Genomic DNA, 18,024 nt, shown 5'->3' with positions numbered 1-18,024 from the left:
AGTGATTATAGCTATGTCCGAGAACCGCCATTGCCTTGTTTTGCCCCTGTCAGGCGCTGCAATTTTTTTCAGCTTGTGAGCGGTTTTTTGTTTTTGCTTTTTGTTTGTTTTTGTCAATTCGGAGCAGCCTCACATTGTCGCCTCAAGCGGTGTGTGGTGTGATCAAAAACGTTTAGCTATCAACTAAGGTGTGTTTAACGGAATGAATTCCCCTCTCATCCACGTTCCTCACTGAGTCTTCGAATTACGAAAGGGATTACAACCCTTGGTATACGAGTAAGAGTACTGAAGTAATTAACGGAGTCGAGTGTCCTTAATATCAAAACAGCTACATTCATATCTGCTATTCACGTACTCTTATGAAGTAGACAAAATTTATAGTTTTTATATCAAAATCTCATTCAGACGGGTGCCATCTTTAAAATATTCCCAATTAAAACGAAATATAGCAAACAAAAAGTCAAAAACAGAATTAAGCCCTTGTCAGAACCTTTTATTAACTACATTACAAAAGTCTAATAATTAATGCAAATCGTTGCGCTGAGATGTAATGTATCCATTGAAACATTAAGCTATCAACAATTAAGTAATTTTGCTTCAAGTATTCGAAAATCCTAAACCAATTTAAGTTAGGTTTCATTTGCAGCTAGTCCTTTTTTTTTCTTTTTAATAATTATATGAAATCCTTTTTAGCCAAGTCCTGTTGAAAGAAAAAAGGAGAAGAAGCGTTAAATAGTCAGTGCTTTCTCTATTTAAATAAAGAAAAAAAGAGCTAATCATAAAAAAGGAGGAAAACTACCCTCTCTAGGAGGCGGGAAAAGTCCCACTCATTGTAGCAAGATTTCATATTCATCAATTCTTTACTGTTTCTGGCTTGTGAGCAGGCCGTCATTACTAGTACCGCAGTAGGATGCACGCTTCTCCGCCTGCGGGAAGATTTGACACGAGGTGGGGAGAGCTTTTCCAGGGGTCTGACGCTTATCATTTCCAGACCTTGCAGTCCTTTCACCAGTCCTTTCAAACGCTAGTGCTAAAGCGCTGATAATAAGGGCCAGTCCAAGCTAGACTTTTCCCTCGTTCATTTTAAAGATGATTATTCCTGGGATACTCTGAGGTTCAGTCAGACCTAACTCGTTCAATAAGCATTCCATCTTAGGATCCCCGTTCTTCTTTCTCGCTTTCTTAGTTCTTGCACCTTTTTCCAACCTTCATCTTGAGGGGCCATACGCCTTTTCGGCCTTCTACGCGCCCTTATTCCCCTCTAGGGATTATCATTCTTTTTAAGACAATGATTTTCAACACGAAAATCCCATTTATTGATTGGCAACCAATCAAGACGGTTAGATAGCACAGTCAACATTCCTACTCTGACAGATTATATTACTTACGTTGGTGGGTTCGATTTCGTAAGTGGCGTGGAATCCTTTTCCTGAAATGGTCACGTCAGTATGGAAGTAAATGTTGATTTCATCACCGTCCTCTTCCTTATAAGGAATTACCACATCTAGCTTACGTAGATATCCGCTGAGAAGTTTAACCGTCCGTTCTCCTACATCAATTTTCAAGGTGTCGAATCTGTAGGTAAAGTTGACAGATTGAACTGTATAGTGCTTTTACATCAAATTGCGAAACTGTAATGGTTTGTTTACCTATGTTACTTTTTAGCCCCAGTCCACCCCCTCTCTTTGCTGATCGAGATTGTGGGTTAAATCTCCCATATGAATGCTCTAGTCAAAATGCAATTTATGAACGGGGTTCAAATTTTGGGAAATATATTCCACATACCACCAAGAATATCCCCGAGTCACTCCGGGCTTTGAGAAGGAACATCCCTGAACTAAAATTTAGTAAATAATTCTCACTCGACCAACGAGAAGGAAATGAACGTCAACTCACGCATGTTCTGTTTGAAATCTGTCAAACTGGATTCTAAGTCTTTCGCCAGATTTAATCGTTACAGTCCAGAAACAATCAGTGTTGTCAGGGTAGTTTCCTGGAAAGTTCGGCGACTCAAAGTGTCCCTTTCTGTCCTTCAGCTGGCCTCCACAACGCGACCCTAACAAATAAAGGAGATATCAGAAAAAGTAAACGAAACCTTTGTTAAGAATATAAGATGACTATGCATGTTTTTCTTTCTTCAATTTCAACGGCTGTTTGGGCCCAAAGCAGAACTAACCGAATAAAAGCCGTGTTCCACCATCTTCCTACAGTAAAAGCTATACTTCTTCATATTACAACGCTTCAAACATCACTCAGCCAAGTAGAGTATGAGGACAAGGCATTGACATCATTTCACCTACCGGCGGTGATCTTAAAAGTGGCCTTAAATCCTTTGTGGGCTATGAGGGCATCAGAGCGAAAAAGAATGGCAACGATTTCGTTATTGCCATAAACTGTAGTTTGATAGTTGGCATCTTTGTGTCCACGGATTGTGTACAGTTCTTTGTTCCCCTGTAAAATTTCCAAATAGTCAAAGCTGAAACAAAGAAAGAGAGTATCAAAGAGATTCTTATAGAACACCTCTCCGAAATGGTGGAACAAAATTGATACCCCTTAATGTCGCATTTCATAGAAAATTTATTCGTTATCCCAAATAGATACCGCTTTCATGTAGAAATCTTGCAAAGAATTCGTTCTTGTACGCCCGTAGAAACATCAAAATATTTGGAGAATTTTCAGATTCACCTCTACGGTAAGGAACCCTGTAGACACTTGAAATTTTCAATATCTGCTGATTAAACAATGAATTTTCTTGTGTGGACGTACTTTTTCACCTGTGGAATTTCCCGCCGAAAAAAACGAAGGGGTAAGCTTCGTCAGTCTATCAGTTTTTTCTTATTTTACAAAAGATGAGTGTCGCTTTTTATTATTTCACGAAGGGAGAGTGTCGATTCACGTTTCTTTGATTCCATGGTTCGTCTGATCCTTGCCGCATTATTTCATCATTCGTCAAGGAGTGCTCTCACTCAAAAGTTAGATAGGTGCACACAAACAAACCCCGTTCAATCCCTCTCAGTAGTAATAAATGTGTATTCTTGCGATAGACAAACCAAGTCCATCCTCAAAGACCTGCAAATCGTCATTTGTTTCATACATACTGAGATTCACAATATAAAGTACTATCGTTCGTGTCTCATTAGGACGAACGATGTATTTTAAAAGTCGTTCTCTTCTAATCAATCTCGAAAAAATCTCAATATGTATGAAATATAAACATCATACTATTGAAAGTGCTTGAACGATTTTAATTTACTCGTTGCAGTGCATCTTAAAACTCACTCGTTCGCTACGCTCACACGTTCGAATTTTTGATGTATCGCAACTCGTGAATAACATTCGTTCGCGCGAACTTTTTATGTAATATTCTCTATGTACTCACTGCTCTTCTGTATCAAAATACTCATAAGTGATACGCAGTTTAAAGCCCTTCCTGACATATATCCTCCATACACAGTTTGCATTGTTTGGATAGTATTCCCCATCGAATACAGGTGAAGAGAAACCTCCTTGGTCTCCAGAAAGGACGCCACCACAACCTCAAGAAAAACGAGAACAAAATTTAAGATGACTTTACTTATACATATAAAGAACCCTAATCGAAACCATTTGTTCGAAACGTGATCATTCCAGGATTAAAAGTTCATCTTGTCCTTCATTCTCATGAAATAGAGCGAATTTTTTAATATTTATTTTTGTGGTTTCATTTAGAAACCTTTAGTTATCTAAGGCGTACTATGATCTAGTTCTCAAAGGTCTCTCCGTCTCACCAACACGATTAATTTGGCTATACATACTTTACTGACGGAGTGATAGACTGAACTTGCGATCCTATCTTTCGATTAATATATCTTTTGAGTTTACCCCGTTACGAAAATAACTTGGATAATCTACTCGTTACATCATGATACATCTCGTTCAGTAAAACACACTGAACAGGTTAATCGTTAATCGTTCGTAACGACTGAACTGATAACCATAACATAAATGATAGTTGATGAACCAACCAGGAATAAATTATCGCTATGTGTACTGCTAACCTTGTAGGAGAAGAGGTCAGTGAAAAGGGGAACCATACGACCCACGAAAAAAGAGGGGTTAAAATACAATAAAAGCTCAATGAAATAGTCTTTCACACCTCCTTCAGTAGCCCCTTCCTCTGTAACTCCCTCTCTACTGGCAGCCGGATCTGTAATACCTCCTTCAGTTGCCCCTGCCTCCGTTCCACCTTCTTCTGTGACCTCTGCCTCAGTAGCGCTATCCCCACTTGCTGCCTCCGTAACTACTTCTTTAGCAGTCCCTGCCTCCGTGGCGCCTTCTCTACTAGTTACCACCTCCGAAACGATTTCCTCGGTAGTTTTCGCCTCTGTAGCGCCTTCTGCACCAGCTGCTTTCTCTGTAACACCTTCTTTTGTGGTCTCTGCCTCCGTGGCGCCTTCTCCGCTAACCTCCACCTCCGTAACGATTTCCTCGGTTGTCTTCACCTCTGTAGCGCCTTCTCCACCAGCCACCAACTCCGTGGTACCTTCTTCAGTGGTACCTGCCTCTGTACCGCCCTCTCCATTGGTAGCCGGCTCTGTCACACCTCCTTCGATGGCCCCTGCGTCCGTTCCACCTTCTTCTGTGGCCTCTGCCTCTGTAGCACCATCCCCACTTGCTGCTTCTATAAGTACTTCTTTAGCAGTCCCTGCTTCCGTGGCGCCTTCTCCACTAGCTACCACCTCCGTAACGGTTTCCTCGGTAGTCTTTGCGTCTGTGGCACCTTCTCCCATGGCTTCTTGCTTTGTAACACTTTCTTTAAGGGCCTCTAACTCCGTGGCTCCTTCTCCACTAACTTCCACCTCCGTAACGATTTCCTCGGTTGTCGTCGCATCTGTGGCGCCTTCTCCGCTAGTAGCCTCCTCCGTCATGCCTTTCCTTCTTACCGCTCCCGTAGTCTCTTCTTCAGTAGCCCCTGTCTCAGTAACGCCCTCTCCACTTTCTGGAACCTCCAATGTACCTTGCCCACTCTCTGCAGCCTCTTTCTTAGTGGCTCCTGCCTCTGTAGCGCCTTCCCCACTAGCCACTTGCTCTGTAACACCTTCATCAGTGGCTCCTGCCTCCGTAACGCCTTCTCCACTCGCAGCCCTCTCCGTCACGTCCTCTCCACTCGCCGCTTCCGTAGCCCCTTCTTCGGTAGCCCCTGGCTTTGTAGCGCCATCTCCACTTTCTGGCACCTCCACAGTACCTTGCGTATTTTCTGCAGCCTCTTTCTCAGTGGCTCCTGCCTTTGTAGGGCCTTGTTCACTAGCCACTTGCTCTGTAACACCTTCATCAGTGGTCCCTACCTCCGTAACGCCTTCTCCACTAGCAACCGCTTCCGTTACGCCCTCTCCAATCACCGCTTCCGTAGCCCCTTCTTCGGTAGCCCCTGGCTCCGAGGTGCCATCTCCACTTTCTGGCACCTCCACAGTACCTTGCCTATTTTCTGCAGCCTCTTTCTTAGTAGCTCCTGCCTCTGTAGCGCCTTCCCCACTAGCCACTTGCTCTGTAACACCTTCATCAGTGGCTCCTGCCTCCGTAACGCCTTCTCCACTCGCAGCCCTCTCCGTCACGCCCTCTCCACTCGCCGCTTCCGTAGCCCCTTCTTCGGTAGCCCCTGGCTTTGTAGCGCCATCTCCACTTTCTAGCACCTCCATAGTACCTTGCGTATTTTCTGCAGCCTCTTTCTCAGTGGCTCCTGCCTTTGTAGGGCCTTGCGTATTTTCTGCAGCCTCTTTCTCAGTGGCTCCTGCCTTTGTAGGGCCTTGTCCACTAGCCACTTGCTCTGTAACACCATGATCAGTGGTCCCTACCTCCGTAACGCCTTCTCCACTAGCAACCACTTCCGTTACGCCCTCTCCAATCACCGCTTCCGTAGCCCCTTCTTCGGAAGCCCCTGGCTCTGTAGCGCCATCTCCACTTTCTGGCACCTCCACAGTACCTTGCCTATTTTCTGCAGCCTCTTTCTTAGTAGCTCCTGCCTCTGTAGCGCCTTCCCCACTAGCCACTTTCTCTGTAACACCTTCATCAGTGGCTCCTGCCTCCGTAACGCCTTCTCCACTCGCAGCCCTCTCCGTCACGTTTTCTCCACTCGCCGCTTCCGTAGCCCCTTCTTCAGTAGCCCCTGGCTCCGCAGCGCCATCTCCACTTTCTGGCACCTCCACAGTACCTTGCGTATTTTCTGCAGCCTTTTTCTCAGTGGCACCTGCCTTTGTAGCGCCTTGTCCACTAGCCACTTGCTCTGTAACACCTTCATCAGTGGCTCCTGCCTCCTTAACGCCTTCTCCACTGGCCGCTTCCGTAGCTTGCCTATTTTCTGCAGCCTCTTTCTCAGTGGCTTCTGCCTCTGTAGCGCCTTCTCCACTAGCCACATGCTCTGTAACACCTTCATCAGTGGTCCGTACCTCCGTAACGCCTTCTCCACTAGCAGCCGCTTCTGTCACACCCTCTCCAATCACCGCTTCCGTAACCCCTTCTTCGGTAGCCCCTGGCTCCGTAGCGCCATCTCCACTTTCTGGCATCTCCACAGTACCTTGCCTATTTTCTGCAGCCTCTTTCTCAGTGGCTCCTGCCTCTGTGGCGCCTTCTCCACTAGCCACTTGCTCTGTAACACCTTCATCAGTGGCTCCTGCCTCCGTGGCACCCTCTCCACTCACTGCTTCCTCAGTTACGCTTTCTTCAGCGTGCTTTGTCTCTATGCTACCTTCATCTCTGGCCACCCCCTCCTTAACACGTTGTTGGAGGAGCGGTTCGGTGCGTTTTTCTGTGAAAAATAGTTATATTTTCTGTCATTTTCTTTTAGTTTTGAAAGGAGTTGTACGAACAGATTTGAAATTTGAGTCTTTTTCTTTTTTCCAAGAGATTGGCCGTAGGATCCTAATGCATCGCTGACCGTTCTACGATCATTTTACACTTGATTCTCTTTCAACGAATAAGCAATATGGCCCTTTTGTGAACGGTTTTGGAATCAGTGGTAAATGTAAGACTTCACTGAAATTTGTCAAAGAGTGGGCAAGACGAAGTCAAAGTGGACTTCATTCTATCAGGAAATGAACGTGATAATAACTTTACAAGCTCGATGCATGATTTATTTCGTTTATTTACTCCCTTACTTTCACTCAAGTTCTACTGAGAAGATACAAATTCATTCAGGTAATAATCGTCCATTACTCGTATTGCAACTCTATGGTCGTTGTGTGAAATAACTCAGTCTTGGTATTCGCTGATAACTGCTCAATAAATGAACAATACACTCAAGATGACATTATTCCACGTTCTTTTCATCAGTCTACGTATCATTGTGTTGATTTTTATAAGAATAAATTACTTATTGGTCGCCTGTGGGAGTGAAGAGGTTGAGAAGGGATTCAACTATTTTGGTCATTAACGCATAAATTTATACGAGGTACCTCTTATCTGATAAATCAGTCGGTCAATATCTTCATCCATTGGTCTATACCAATCATTATTGGCCTCGTTGCAATTGCCATTGAGGGCGTCACACGGATCTGTCCTTAGCGAATCCTGGTGTAGCTTTTCCAATCGTTTCTTTATGAGTTCATCTAAAATAGAACAAGTGGTTGAATACCAAAACAGGACCGGCTTATTTTTTAAAGAAATGGTGAGAAAAGTCTTCTATAATTCCTTTAATGTCACAACGAGATACGAGTGACTATAATTTATCATGTTTTGAAAGATGGGTAGCATCGATTCGTTGAAGCCGTAGCTTTCTTTATGATACCTAAATTATCATTAATTATTAAATTTTGGAACGTTAAATGTTAGACTTCAAACTTCACTTTTCTTTAATTTTGTACTTTTATTTTCACCTGTATCGAAGACATTTTCTTGACGTAAGGGAAACTGTGCATTTGACGAAGTAACTGCTGCAAACAAAACTAACTGGAAGAAAGGAAGATAAAAGAAGGAATTTACTATACTGCTTCAAATAGCGTAGACTTGAATTACTCATAAAATATTCAGTAAATCTGTGGGCAGTGATAATTCATTAGAAGTAGATAAATATATATCGATCTATACTTGTTAACCAAGATCTGTTTCTGTTGTGGCCTCAACCAAATATATTGTGTGTTTATGGTAGGCTTAAGTGACAGAAAACCTTTGAAATTATTGATCCTTTTCAAACCCAGTCTCCCTCCAATCATTATCCGTTAGTCACGCATGACATGACATTGTTCGTCAAGACAGGATAAACAACAAGACGCAAAGACAGAAGAATACTTAGGAGAGATACGCTACGTAGATATAAGACAAGGTTAACCAATTGTTGGAGTCACATGCACAAGCTCGCCGACACATTTTAAACTGACAACAACCTCTGAAGTCTCTGAAGTCTCAACATCGATCGAGCATACTTCCTATGAAATTATTGTGGTCCGGAATTACAAGAAAAAGCTCTTTATTATGCACGGTTCATAAAAATTAAATTTATTCCTCTTTCAATGTACGTAAGCATGTCGACGGCGATGTCATAAGTGTGGGAGGGATGCTATTGGCAAAAAATCGTGGCAATTTATAGTCATTGGTCGATGCGGCCAAAAATCGGTGAAGTAACATTCAAAATGCTCTCCGGCAGTAAATTTGTTTTGTGGATTTTCTCGCTACTATGAAAACATTCCTTCATGAAATAGCTATTTAATATTCTCTTAATTTCCTCTTAGGTTTTATTTGTAAGCATTTTAACCACGGGTGCCAAGTTCACTCCTTTATTTCACCTTTTTTTGTTTAAAGGTCATGTTTTAATAACTATATTAGATTGTTTTCATTTTTTCCGCTTTCGTAGAGGGAAAAAATAATAAACAGCCTACTAATAACTTAGGTAACCTGTAACAAAATCCAAGAGCAGTAATCTTTCTTGGCCAAAATACTCCTCGCTTTAATTTGATTAATTCCTTACGCGACAGTTTGTCGCAAGAGATTGACCGAAGCTGGTGCAGTGATTAAAATCAAAGCATACAATTTTAACAGAGCAGTTTAATAACATACGTTTCGGACCAATTGGTTTTCCTAGTCGTCTGCACCTGATAACAATCCAATTCATGTTGTGGGCTATATAGTTAATAAGTATGTAACCAAAGATTAATGCCTGTTTTTCTCTTCAATATGTCTCCACAAAAATTTTTCTTGACAGTATTCTTATTTTCACTTTTTCCCTGTTAATCTTAGCCGTAGGGTACTTTCTTTGTGACTTAAGTATCTCTAAGGAATTGAATACTTTTCGTTCCGCTCCGTCTAATTTTCCGTTTTCTAAGTTGCTTTTTCTATTTTAAAAAAACTTTTCTGGAAAGGTTTACGACGCATTTTTCTTTACTCTACCTAAAGAGTGTTCATTTTATCTTAAAAGGAAAGTTACTATTCAATTGATACTTTCGGAAATATCGAAACAGACACTTGGAGCTCGAATGAGTGTTAGGCATGCCTTTGATTCATACACCTCTATGTGTGCGGCACGTGCGGGGGCTTTCAAAGTATTTTCTACATAAAATAGAACATCAGTAAGTCTGGCTCTGACAATTAAGTACTCCATTAGCAAATTTACCTCGAAAGATCTAAACAAAATTGTCATCTTAGTAATCCAATTGATGAAGAATGTATATTATTACAGAGTTAGTGGTCTGGGTGCCGAAAGGGAAAAAGGAAAACCATAACATGGAACTTTATTCCCTCCTGGCTGTCAGTGTAATATATCCAACATTCTGGCATTATCGAAACGCACAGTTTACCACAAGGTTTGCTTCTAAACTCATTAAAACAAGATGCCAGGAAGCAACTTCTACATCAAATGAGCTTAAAAACTGATCGTTTATTTGTTGAGGAGACTGGATTTTTTCGCTGAATTAAAATACTCTCCTCCGCTCACCCAAGTATAAATTTTTTGTTAAAGAGGTTATTAGTGTTTTAAAGAATGTTGTGATAAAAAACTTTCTTGGTGAGATTCGAGACCAAATTTTTGCTTCGGCTTTAATAACACTGGAATTGAGATCAAGAGATAATATATGTGATCAGCCATTTTTGCCGAACATTTTACTGAGTTACTCACCACACGAAGCGTAAGCCAGCTTGCCATGGAGTGCTTTTGAATGTGCTAAAGATAATATGATGAGCTTCGCTTAGAAGTCTCTGGACCTACTTAAGACTTGCCATCTTGCCACAATTCTTCTATAACAGCATCACTCGTGAGCTAGGCACGACCAATAACGAGTAATTTATTCCTTGTCATTCGTAATGGGCTGTGCGCTACAATGAACTTTTAAAGCTAATTTGAAATGCGGAAATTGTTTGATAAAATTTAAATAAGTCAAAAGATTAGTAAATTCAGCCACATGTGATGAGTTTTGGAGACTGAAGCAACCTGAGGTAAGCTTGAAGATTTATGAGCGCATTATTTTGTCCGATAAGCTACCTACTTGCTTCGCCCCCTCCGATGAGTTAGCCTATAACTAGGTTGGTTGAGAAGAATGTTAGAGCCTGCATCACCAGAGTTGCTAATAATTATGCAAACGTCACCATTTGAGATAATAATATGTTGAGAGAAAGAAATTGCTCCAATTTAACGAACAACTCTGTAGCGAGTGAGTGATGTGGCATGAAAAACATGACCACTTCAATACATCCTTCGCCATCAAGTTTTTTAGCAGCAAAATCATGAATGAAAAAGTTATCGTGTCATTTGCGATAAGAGTTGGAGTCACGGCGGGGTGTAGCCTGTGTTGACCAAATGTGACGCCTGACTCGCAAATTCATTCTTAGTTATCAAAAGCTCTATTGTAGAGCTCCCAGCCAGCTATTTAGCCTGTTCCAGACTATTAGTTTGTGAGACGAAGCGCAATAGTAAACGGCGCTATACAGTAGCGGACGAGTAAAAGAAACGAGAGAAGCTTGAGTCGAGTCGCGTTATGACGCCATTCTTTACGCGACTCGACCCAAACCTCCCCCGTTTTTCCCTCTGCCGCTTCAATCGCCACTTACTATATCGCGTGGATTTCGCGTTATTTCTCTTGCTGAACTACTGGAACAGGTTACCAGCTTTTTAAAGGCGAACTAAATCCTCATCTCCCTACAATTTCAGTCTGCTCTATCATCGCGCTCCGTTTACTACCTGAACGCTTAGTACGGACTAGAAGTGGCTCTTCCTCTACCCTCCAGGTCAAATTAGAAGTAAACGTATCGACTATTGTCAACGGCGCAAAAACCGAAATAAAACAGCATAGCAACGAAGAAAATCGACAAAAGACTCAACCCCACCTGGTGCTCTTACCAAACTATGCGAAGGCCGCCTGTTGAGCTGGATCACTTCACATAATTACCTTACCCGCGCCGCCGTTTAACCCATTACACCCTAAAATCAGTACGAATCCTCTCCCTACTGTTCTCTATACATGTCTGAAGGATCTGACAAGGAGAATTTGTTCAACAATCAAGAGCTTCTTTAGTTGATGATCATTTCCTTTATTCTTGTGACCCTCAGGGTTAACAGGTGATTCAGGGGTGATATGGTAAGGAGAAGTTACATTTTGGACGCTGGTCACTCTTAGGGGTGAAAGGCTGAATAACAACAAACATCTGAAATTTCACATCTGACCCAGTATCACGCGGGTGGGAGAAAACTAAATAAGAAGTATGCCAGTCGACACAAAAGTTTATTGCCAAAGTTTTGTTTCATATTTCGTCGACCTCGTCCTCGACCTCTTCGTCTTTATCCTGTTTAAAAAAAGAGAAAAAAAAAACCAAGTTCCATTGGGAATGGAAAAGAAAGTTTAAGTTCCTTGTCCACCCATTTACCCTATAAATTTATATTTGTGAAGAAGTGAATCAGACAGGAGAGAGTTTCAATAATGTGTACCCATTGACTGGGTGGAAGATCGGATGGGAAAATGTGTGGCCCGCTATGCTAGGTACGTACGGCATGACTGGGGGCAAAATGTTTTTCCGTCCGGCCGGGTGTCTGAAACACGGTGGCCTTATGGAAAATGCGCGGAACTCCACGAATAGAGGTCTTTATTGGACACTTGCAGGCCGTGTAACGTATTGGAAAAACACTGGGTGATGGATAGCGAAGGAGTGACATCCTATCTAGGGGGGGAGTGGTAATACTCCCAGTCGCTTCATGGTTTGGAAATCAGGATAAGCTCCGATTGCATGGGTTACTTGGTTCGAGTACAGAACTTCCTTTTTCTTTTTTCTACCCGACTCTACCCAATCAATAGGCATTTAACTTTATGACGTCCGCTTTTTCTCGTTACTTTTTTCTTCTCTCTGCTAGAAGGAACCAACGCTGAGCCTTGCAGCACTTTAGAGCCCTGTTAGTGCATTCACTTCCATTGGCCTCCTCCTTAAGTTTGTTTTGTGATAATGTTTTTCAACAATGAACACTCAGGGCCATACGGGTCATGTGATAACTTGACTTATTGTTACAGTTTTACAATTAAAGCTAAACCTTAGAAAAAAAAACAAAAAACAAACAAACAAACAAACAAAAAAACAATAACAGGGTGGACGAAATCCAAAGGGTAAGGGTAAATTAAAATGAAAGAAGGATCGTTAGGTATGAAGAATATGAAGCAAGCCGTGAGGCAGGTCCTTTAATAAGTTTGCAGTTATTTTGAGGGCTTGGAATGATCAAATTTAACTTAATTATACGTGTCAATTAGTGCCCCCCCCCCCCTTCATCAAGTTGAGTTATTTTTGATTAACAATACGCCTATCGTCTGTAACTGTCTCTCTTGGAACACGCTGTACTGGTTAAATTTTTTCGGTTTTGATAAACAATTGTTACCTTTATTTTGTTATTTTCTTTACCTTTCTTTCCTTTCTTTCCTTTCTTTCCCTTCTTTCCTTTTCCTTTTTTTCCTTTCTCTGTTGATGTGAAGAAAATAAATATATCAATACAAGAATGAGTAAGTGTGACAGCACCCTTGGTCTCTGATTAAAAAAAGATAAAAAAAGTCAGGTTTAGCTGTGAAATACTACGGTTTTTGCACAAAAGGTGTTGCCAGAAATTACAAGGCAATGGGAATATTTTTCCGAATTCTTTAACCCCGCGCCACAAGTTTGTTTCCACATTGACTTGCAGTAATTCCAACCGGTTTTAATTTGAGGGAGGTCACGATTATAGAATGAAACACAGTGATTTGTTTTTCACAGAAACTCGCCACCCACTTGAAAAGAAGGCCCCGCGTTATGGTTGCAAAATTCACTAACTTTTAGGTTTCTTAACAGGTGGTTTAGGTTTAGGTTTAGGTTTAGGTACGGGCTTCTCCGTGGGTGGGGCGACTGTAACAGGTTTCTCAGTCGGTGGGGCGTTAGTCTCAGGCTTTTTAGGTGGTCCGCATGTTATGATAATGATAGGTTCCTCCGTTGTTGGTTCCTCAGTCGCGGGATCTGCGGAAAAAAATGAAAGAGAAAAAAAGCAAATCGACTTTACCGATAAATGTTACCCCATATCTCAGAGTACAGCCCCTGAGCATTGTAATAGCTAGGGGGTTTGCTTTGGGGCGGTCAGAACCCAGTTGTGCTATACGAGTCATACATAGCTACGCAAGCCAGTGACTCGCGGTGTTTTAGAAGTGTATAATTTTTGATAAGGCTGATGACAAAAAAGTTAAAGTTTGAATCCTGTGTTTTCTATGTGGACGCAAGGTATTGAAATCGCAAAGAGGTGCTTGTGTGCCACTTGTTGTTCATTCTTATAATAGTCGAGTCGACAGAGATTGTGGGCTAAATTTTGATATCTGTTTTGTTACGGTACTTACTCCTCTCTTATAGTACTTGATACTCCCTGACGGCAAAGGCAGAAAAAAATTGCTTTGATGTTTGCTTACACTTGTCAATACAGAGCAGCAAGAGAGTATAGGTAATGGGTAACCTTTGGAGGATATATGCTTCTCTTCCTTTATGTTTAGGATTACCATTTTCATCTTGAATGTTGTCAACTCCGCTCGCTTCTGGATCCATCTGATTGATTTCAGGACCGAGGTCGTCTATGCTGCCCCGCTCGTCCATATTGTCAATTTCACCCACTTCTGAATCCATCTGATTTATTTCAGGACCGGGTTCGTCTTTGCTTCCCTGCTCGTCCACATTGTTAATTCCACTCATTTCTGCGTCCATCTGATTGATTTCAGGCCTGGGTTCGTCTTTGCTGCCCTGCTCGTCCACATTGTTAATTCCACTCATTTCTGCGTCCATCTGATTGATTTCAGGCCTGGGTTCGTCTTTGCTGCCCTGCTCGTCCACATTGTTAATTCCACTCATTTCTGCGTCCATCTGATTGATTTCAGGCCTGGGTTCGTCTTTGCTGCCTCGCTCTTCCATATTGTCAATTTCACCCACTTTTAGATCCATCTGATTGATTTCAAGACTGGGTTCGTCTTTGCTTCCCTGCTCGTCCATATCGTCAATTCCACTCATTTCTGCGTTCATCTTATTGATTTCAGGACCGGATTCGTCTTGGCCGCCCCACTTTTCTAAATTGTCCAGCTCTGAGAGAGGTTGATCTTGGAGGCTGCTTCCATACACAATATCATGGTCGTACATTGGATTCCGAGCAGAACCTGGTCTGGCAGTTATCAAATTAACTGCGACGAAGAACGCCAGCTGTAATATTAGAGGAAGGGCAGACTTAGTTCGCTGCTGAAGGAGCGCAGAAAGAAGCAAGCGAGCAAGGCAGAGTCAGTTAGGTACAATATCATGGAAAAAAATTGTATTGAAAAGCACGATGCGAAATGTTTATTCGTTTTTTTTAAAAGAAAATCACCCCTCGACTGAGTGAAAACATAGGAGAATTCATCTTATTTGGAGCCGGAATTGTTAGACTGTGGGGTGGACGATGAGGGGTAGGCCAGAAGGATATGCAGGTATAGTTACTGAAAGGGGAATTATATCATATAAGCCAACCATTTCCTTGAACAGCCAGCAAATTGAACTGCAGATGAAGGGCCTGGGTGGCCTGTAACAGTTGGCCAGATTACTTGGCAATTAGACACCCTTGCACAGCAATGCAGGGAGTCATACAGGATGACCTTGTAGAAGACCACCCTGCTGGTAGCTTGCGAGAGGGTTACCATAAGCTTAGTGGAAGTAGGGGTAAAGCGGCGAGAAAGAAGAACGGGAATTACTGTTAATTTAGAGCCTGATCGTAAACTACCCACTAAAATGCTTTGCTGTATATGTTTTTACCACAGGTGTCTTAAAAAAGGGGACAATCTTCGTTAAAATGATCATAACTCACCATCAATAGTATTTTCCCTGGTGGCATGTCAAGGGCGCAATTTGTGGACTTGTTCACCAAAATTTGTTTCTACTAAAATGGTGATAACAATAGTTATATTAACAATTATAATACTGATAATAGAGCTAATGACAGTTACGAAAACAACGATAATAATAATTTTAATAATAGTAACAATAATGTGAAATTGTGGAATCATTTCTTCTTTATAACAATTGACTTTGTGCAAGATATAAAACTGTAAGTCATGCTATCAGCCCACGAGCTGAATTCGTTTGGCAGTACCATACCGGCGAACAAAATAATATTAAGCATTTCTCACAATTCAACAGAATTTTCTACGAGGCATCTTAAACTCTTTTTAAATGATACGTTTAAATTAACCAAAAAGAAATGTTCATTCTTGTCCAAGGTATTTCTAATTCACAAAATATTAATTAAAGCCGTAAAGTTACAACTGAGTCAAACTGTGAAAGTCAATAGGCGAGAGAGCTAAGCTTTACTTTTAGCATTCGGTTTAACCATCAATGTTTTATATTCATTTTTATGCAGCGTGAAGTTGGGAGGAAACGCTTCCTGCTACATTCTTGGCATCCACTTTAGCGGTAGCGAAATATCAACTCGCTTGATAAATAATCAAACATATAATACAAAAGATAATTCAATTTTGAGCAAAGAAACGCTTCACGACCTTGGAAATTATTAACAACAAAATGTCGAAGCCGAAGTTCGTACGCGAGTAGTGGGTGGTTGACTCAATGTCCGAACTTTCGCGGTTTGTTTACATCAAAAATCACGTGACGTTATACGTGAAAAGGTGAATAACTGACAAGTGCCGCTTAAACAAATTTCTGGTAAAATAATATCATGAAGTGAGCAATATATCAGATGAGTTTCATTTGGTCTCTTATAAAGCCAGGGCTGTCTCAGAATTTTGCGTAATTTTCGATTAATCCACATAATTACACATCAAGCAAATTACATTTGATTTGCGAAACCTTTTTGCTAAGACTCTCTTGGCTGCATCGTATTCCCCTGTGATCAATGACCTGCTGATACATTGCGGTTCTATTGAGCGATATAACATATAGAAATTTACTTTGAGCTTTTTCCGGAAACAAGAACAAAACCTTGAAATTTCCCTACGCGTTTACGCCCATCACGATGACACAAAGATCCTTGCAAAACCAACCTTACGAAATTCTAAGATTTGTTTCGAAGGGGTCTTAACGCAGATCTTCACGTAAATCTGCTGTAAACATATACACAGTCGCAAACTTTTTGTCTAACTAACCACACATGCCGAACATTTTCTTTCAGGAGATTTCTTGGCGGCTTTTAACATCAAATTCGAATAATGGTCACCGCGGTTTAACTCGTGACGCTTGATTGGATACTGATTTAACTCCCCGTTTGATCAACCTATCTCCTAATAAAATGAAAAAAAAACAAACAAAACAAAAACGACAAAACAATTAAACAAGGGACAATCTGTCGGGAGTCCATTTTGTGTTAAGCATTTGGTTTCATCATCGTGATCTAGGAAAACTTCATGATGCATAGTGTCCACATTACTGTTTACAGAAGCTGCTAATTGTTTCAATTCACTGCTCACCACGAATAAAGGCCTTCACAAACAATCCAAATCTTTTCTTTTGTACTGAAATCTAAGCTTTCAGGCGATCTGAAAATCGACGCTGAACAATAATGTTTGCACTTCTTATTCTTAGATCCAACAGGCACCATGCATTCTTTGCACTTAGCATATTTCTCTCACACTTCCTTGGACACGTGAGTTATCAGAGTGGAAAAGTTTGATTTGCTTTCTCATATAGGTAAAGAAAGCCACTTTGAAGTTTAAAATATTGGCACAAGTAAAACAATTTTAGAAAGAAACGGAATGTCAAAGTGACGACGGCATATACGTTCTGAAATTATTAGCGTGTACTCCACAAACCGCGGTCCCAACAATGGGCTTCCTTTCGGTTAAAAGGCGAATTTTGGAATGTCACAGCACGGAATACATTTAAATTTGAGTGCATTTACCAAACTTATAACTTCAGAAAAAAACTAAAGAAAAATAATGAAGTGATCTCTAGTGAATAGAAAACTGGACTTAAAATGTACGAATGAGGGATCTACCAACAGAGAAGTCGTATTTGAAGATTATCCGAGAGTTGACATCAATGCGTGAACGAGTCAATATAATTGAATATTGAAGATCTAAAAGCAACTCATTCATCCAAAGAAAGTTCAGAAATTAATTTTCTATTTTCTGCCTAATTATGTCGAAAGATAACTTGTTTACTAAAGGTTAATTTTCCAGAATTATAACGAAACATTCTCCGTCACTTTTGGCTTACGTTGGACAAAATAATTTGGCTTTCTTTATATTGAAGTTATAGATATTTTCTTAAAGGTTAGTTGGTCAGTACTTTAGTGGTAAAACGCCTTCAGCATGCAACGTTGCCTTCCTAACTGAGTTATTTGAAGGCGTCTGAAATAATATAGTTAACATCAGTGCTGACTTTGTATCAAGGAATTGTTCAAGAATAAGTTGATTTAAGCGAAAAGAGCATGGAGAGGTTTACCTATGAGATATATAAAAAAATATACACTTCACCTTTCGGGACCTTGCTTTGCTTCGTGACCACAATGGACGAATGCAAATTATTTTAGGAGAGATTCTTTTCCCTGTACAATTACAAAGGGTGGACAAGATTCATGCATTTAATTGGAGGTCACTGGAGAAATAA

General features: G+C 41.0%; 2 protein-coding genes across 3 annotated transcripts; both read right to left on the bottom strand.

Moving 5' to 3' along the window:
• Positions 1–609: 609 nt before the first annotated feature.
• On the bottom strand, positions 610–10,268 carry LOC131770564 (ribosome-binding protein 1). The gene is made up of 9 exons (XM_059086283.2): positions 10,079–10,268; positions 7,848–7,920; positions 7,428–7,580; positions 4,136–6,781; positions 3,380–3,536; positions 2,301–2,476; positions 1,897–2,056; positions 1,389–1,575; positions 610–700 (listed from the first exon to the last, which is right to left on the bottom strand). The coding sequence occupies exons 1-9, from the start codon at positions 10,103–10,105 to the stop codon at positions 674–676; spliced, it is 3,606 nt and encodes a 1,201-aa protein (XP_058942266.2). The 5' UTR covers positions 10,106–10,268; the 3' UTR covers positions 610–673.
• A 1,332-nt stretch (positions 10,269–11,600) lies between these two features.
• Positions 11,601–17,976, bottom strand: LOC131770548 (gelsolin-related protein of 125 kDa). 2 transcript variants are annotated; one of them, XM_059086268.2, is made up of 6 exons: positions 17,892–17,976; positions 15,269–15,340; positions 13,947–14,634; positions 13,240–13,419; positions 12,838–12,894; positions 11,601–11,739 (listed from the first exon to the last, which is right to left on the bottom strand). In XM_059086268.2, exons 2-6 carry the CDS (start codon positions 15,293–15,295, stop codon positions 11,735–11,737), a joined length of 957 nt encoding a protein of 318 aa, XP_058942251.2. In that variant the 5' UTR covers positions 15,296–15,340; positions 17,892–17,976; the 3' UTR covers positions 11,601–11,734. The 2 variants fall into 2 exon arrangements, with proteins under 2 accessions (XP_058942251.2, XP_058942252.2); XM_059086269.2 differs by lacking the exon at positions 17,892–17,976 and adding an exon at positions 16,461–16,668.
• Positions 17,977–18,024: the final 48 nt, after the last annotated feature.

The sequence above is a fragment of the Pocillopora verrucosa genome, chromosome 3 (genome assembly GCF_036669915.1).
Source record: "Pocillopora verrucosa isolate sample1 chromosome 3, ASM3666991v2, whole genome shotgun sequence".
Classification (NCBI taxonomy): Eukaryota; Metazoa; Cnidaria; class Anthozoa; order Scleractinia; family Pocilloporidae; genus Pocillopora; species Pocillopora verrucosa.
This window is presented reverse-complemented; position numbering and strand designations above follow the sequence as displayed.

What these genes read in the sequence shown, in the direction of transcription:
- LOC131770564 (XM_059086283.2), bottom strand. Translation starts at nt 10,105, where the DNA reads ATGGCAAGCTGGCTTACGCTTCGTGTG. An exon ending in GCTGGCTTACGCTTCGTGTG is followed by an intron (nt 7,921 to 10,078) that starts GTGAGTAACTCA and finishes CCTTTCTTCCAG; the next exon opens with TTAGTTTTGTTTGCAGCAGT. An exon ending in ACGAAATCGAACCCACCAAC is followed by an intron (nt 701 to 1,388) that starts GTAAGTAATATA and finishes TTCTTTCAACAG; the next exon opens with GACTTGGCTAAAAAGGATTT.
- LOC131770548 (XM_059086268.2), bottom strand. Translation starts at nt 15,295, where the DNA reads ATGCCACCAGGGAAAATACTATTGATG. An exon ending in CAGGGAAAATACTATTGATG is followed by an intron (nt 14,635 to 15,268) that starts GTGAGTTATGAT and finishes CTAATATTACAG; the next exon opens with CTGGCGTTCTTCGTCGCAGT. An exon ending in ACCTGTTAAGAAACCTAAAA is followed by an intron (nt 12,895 to 13,239) that starts GTTAGTGAATTT and finishes TCACATCAACAG; the next exon opens with AGAAAGGAAAAAAAGGAAAA.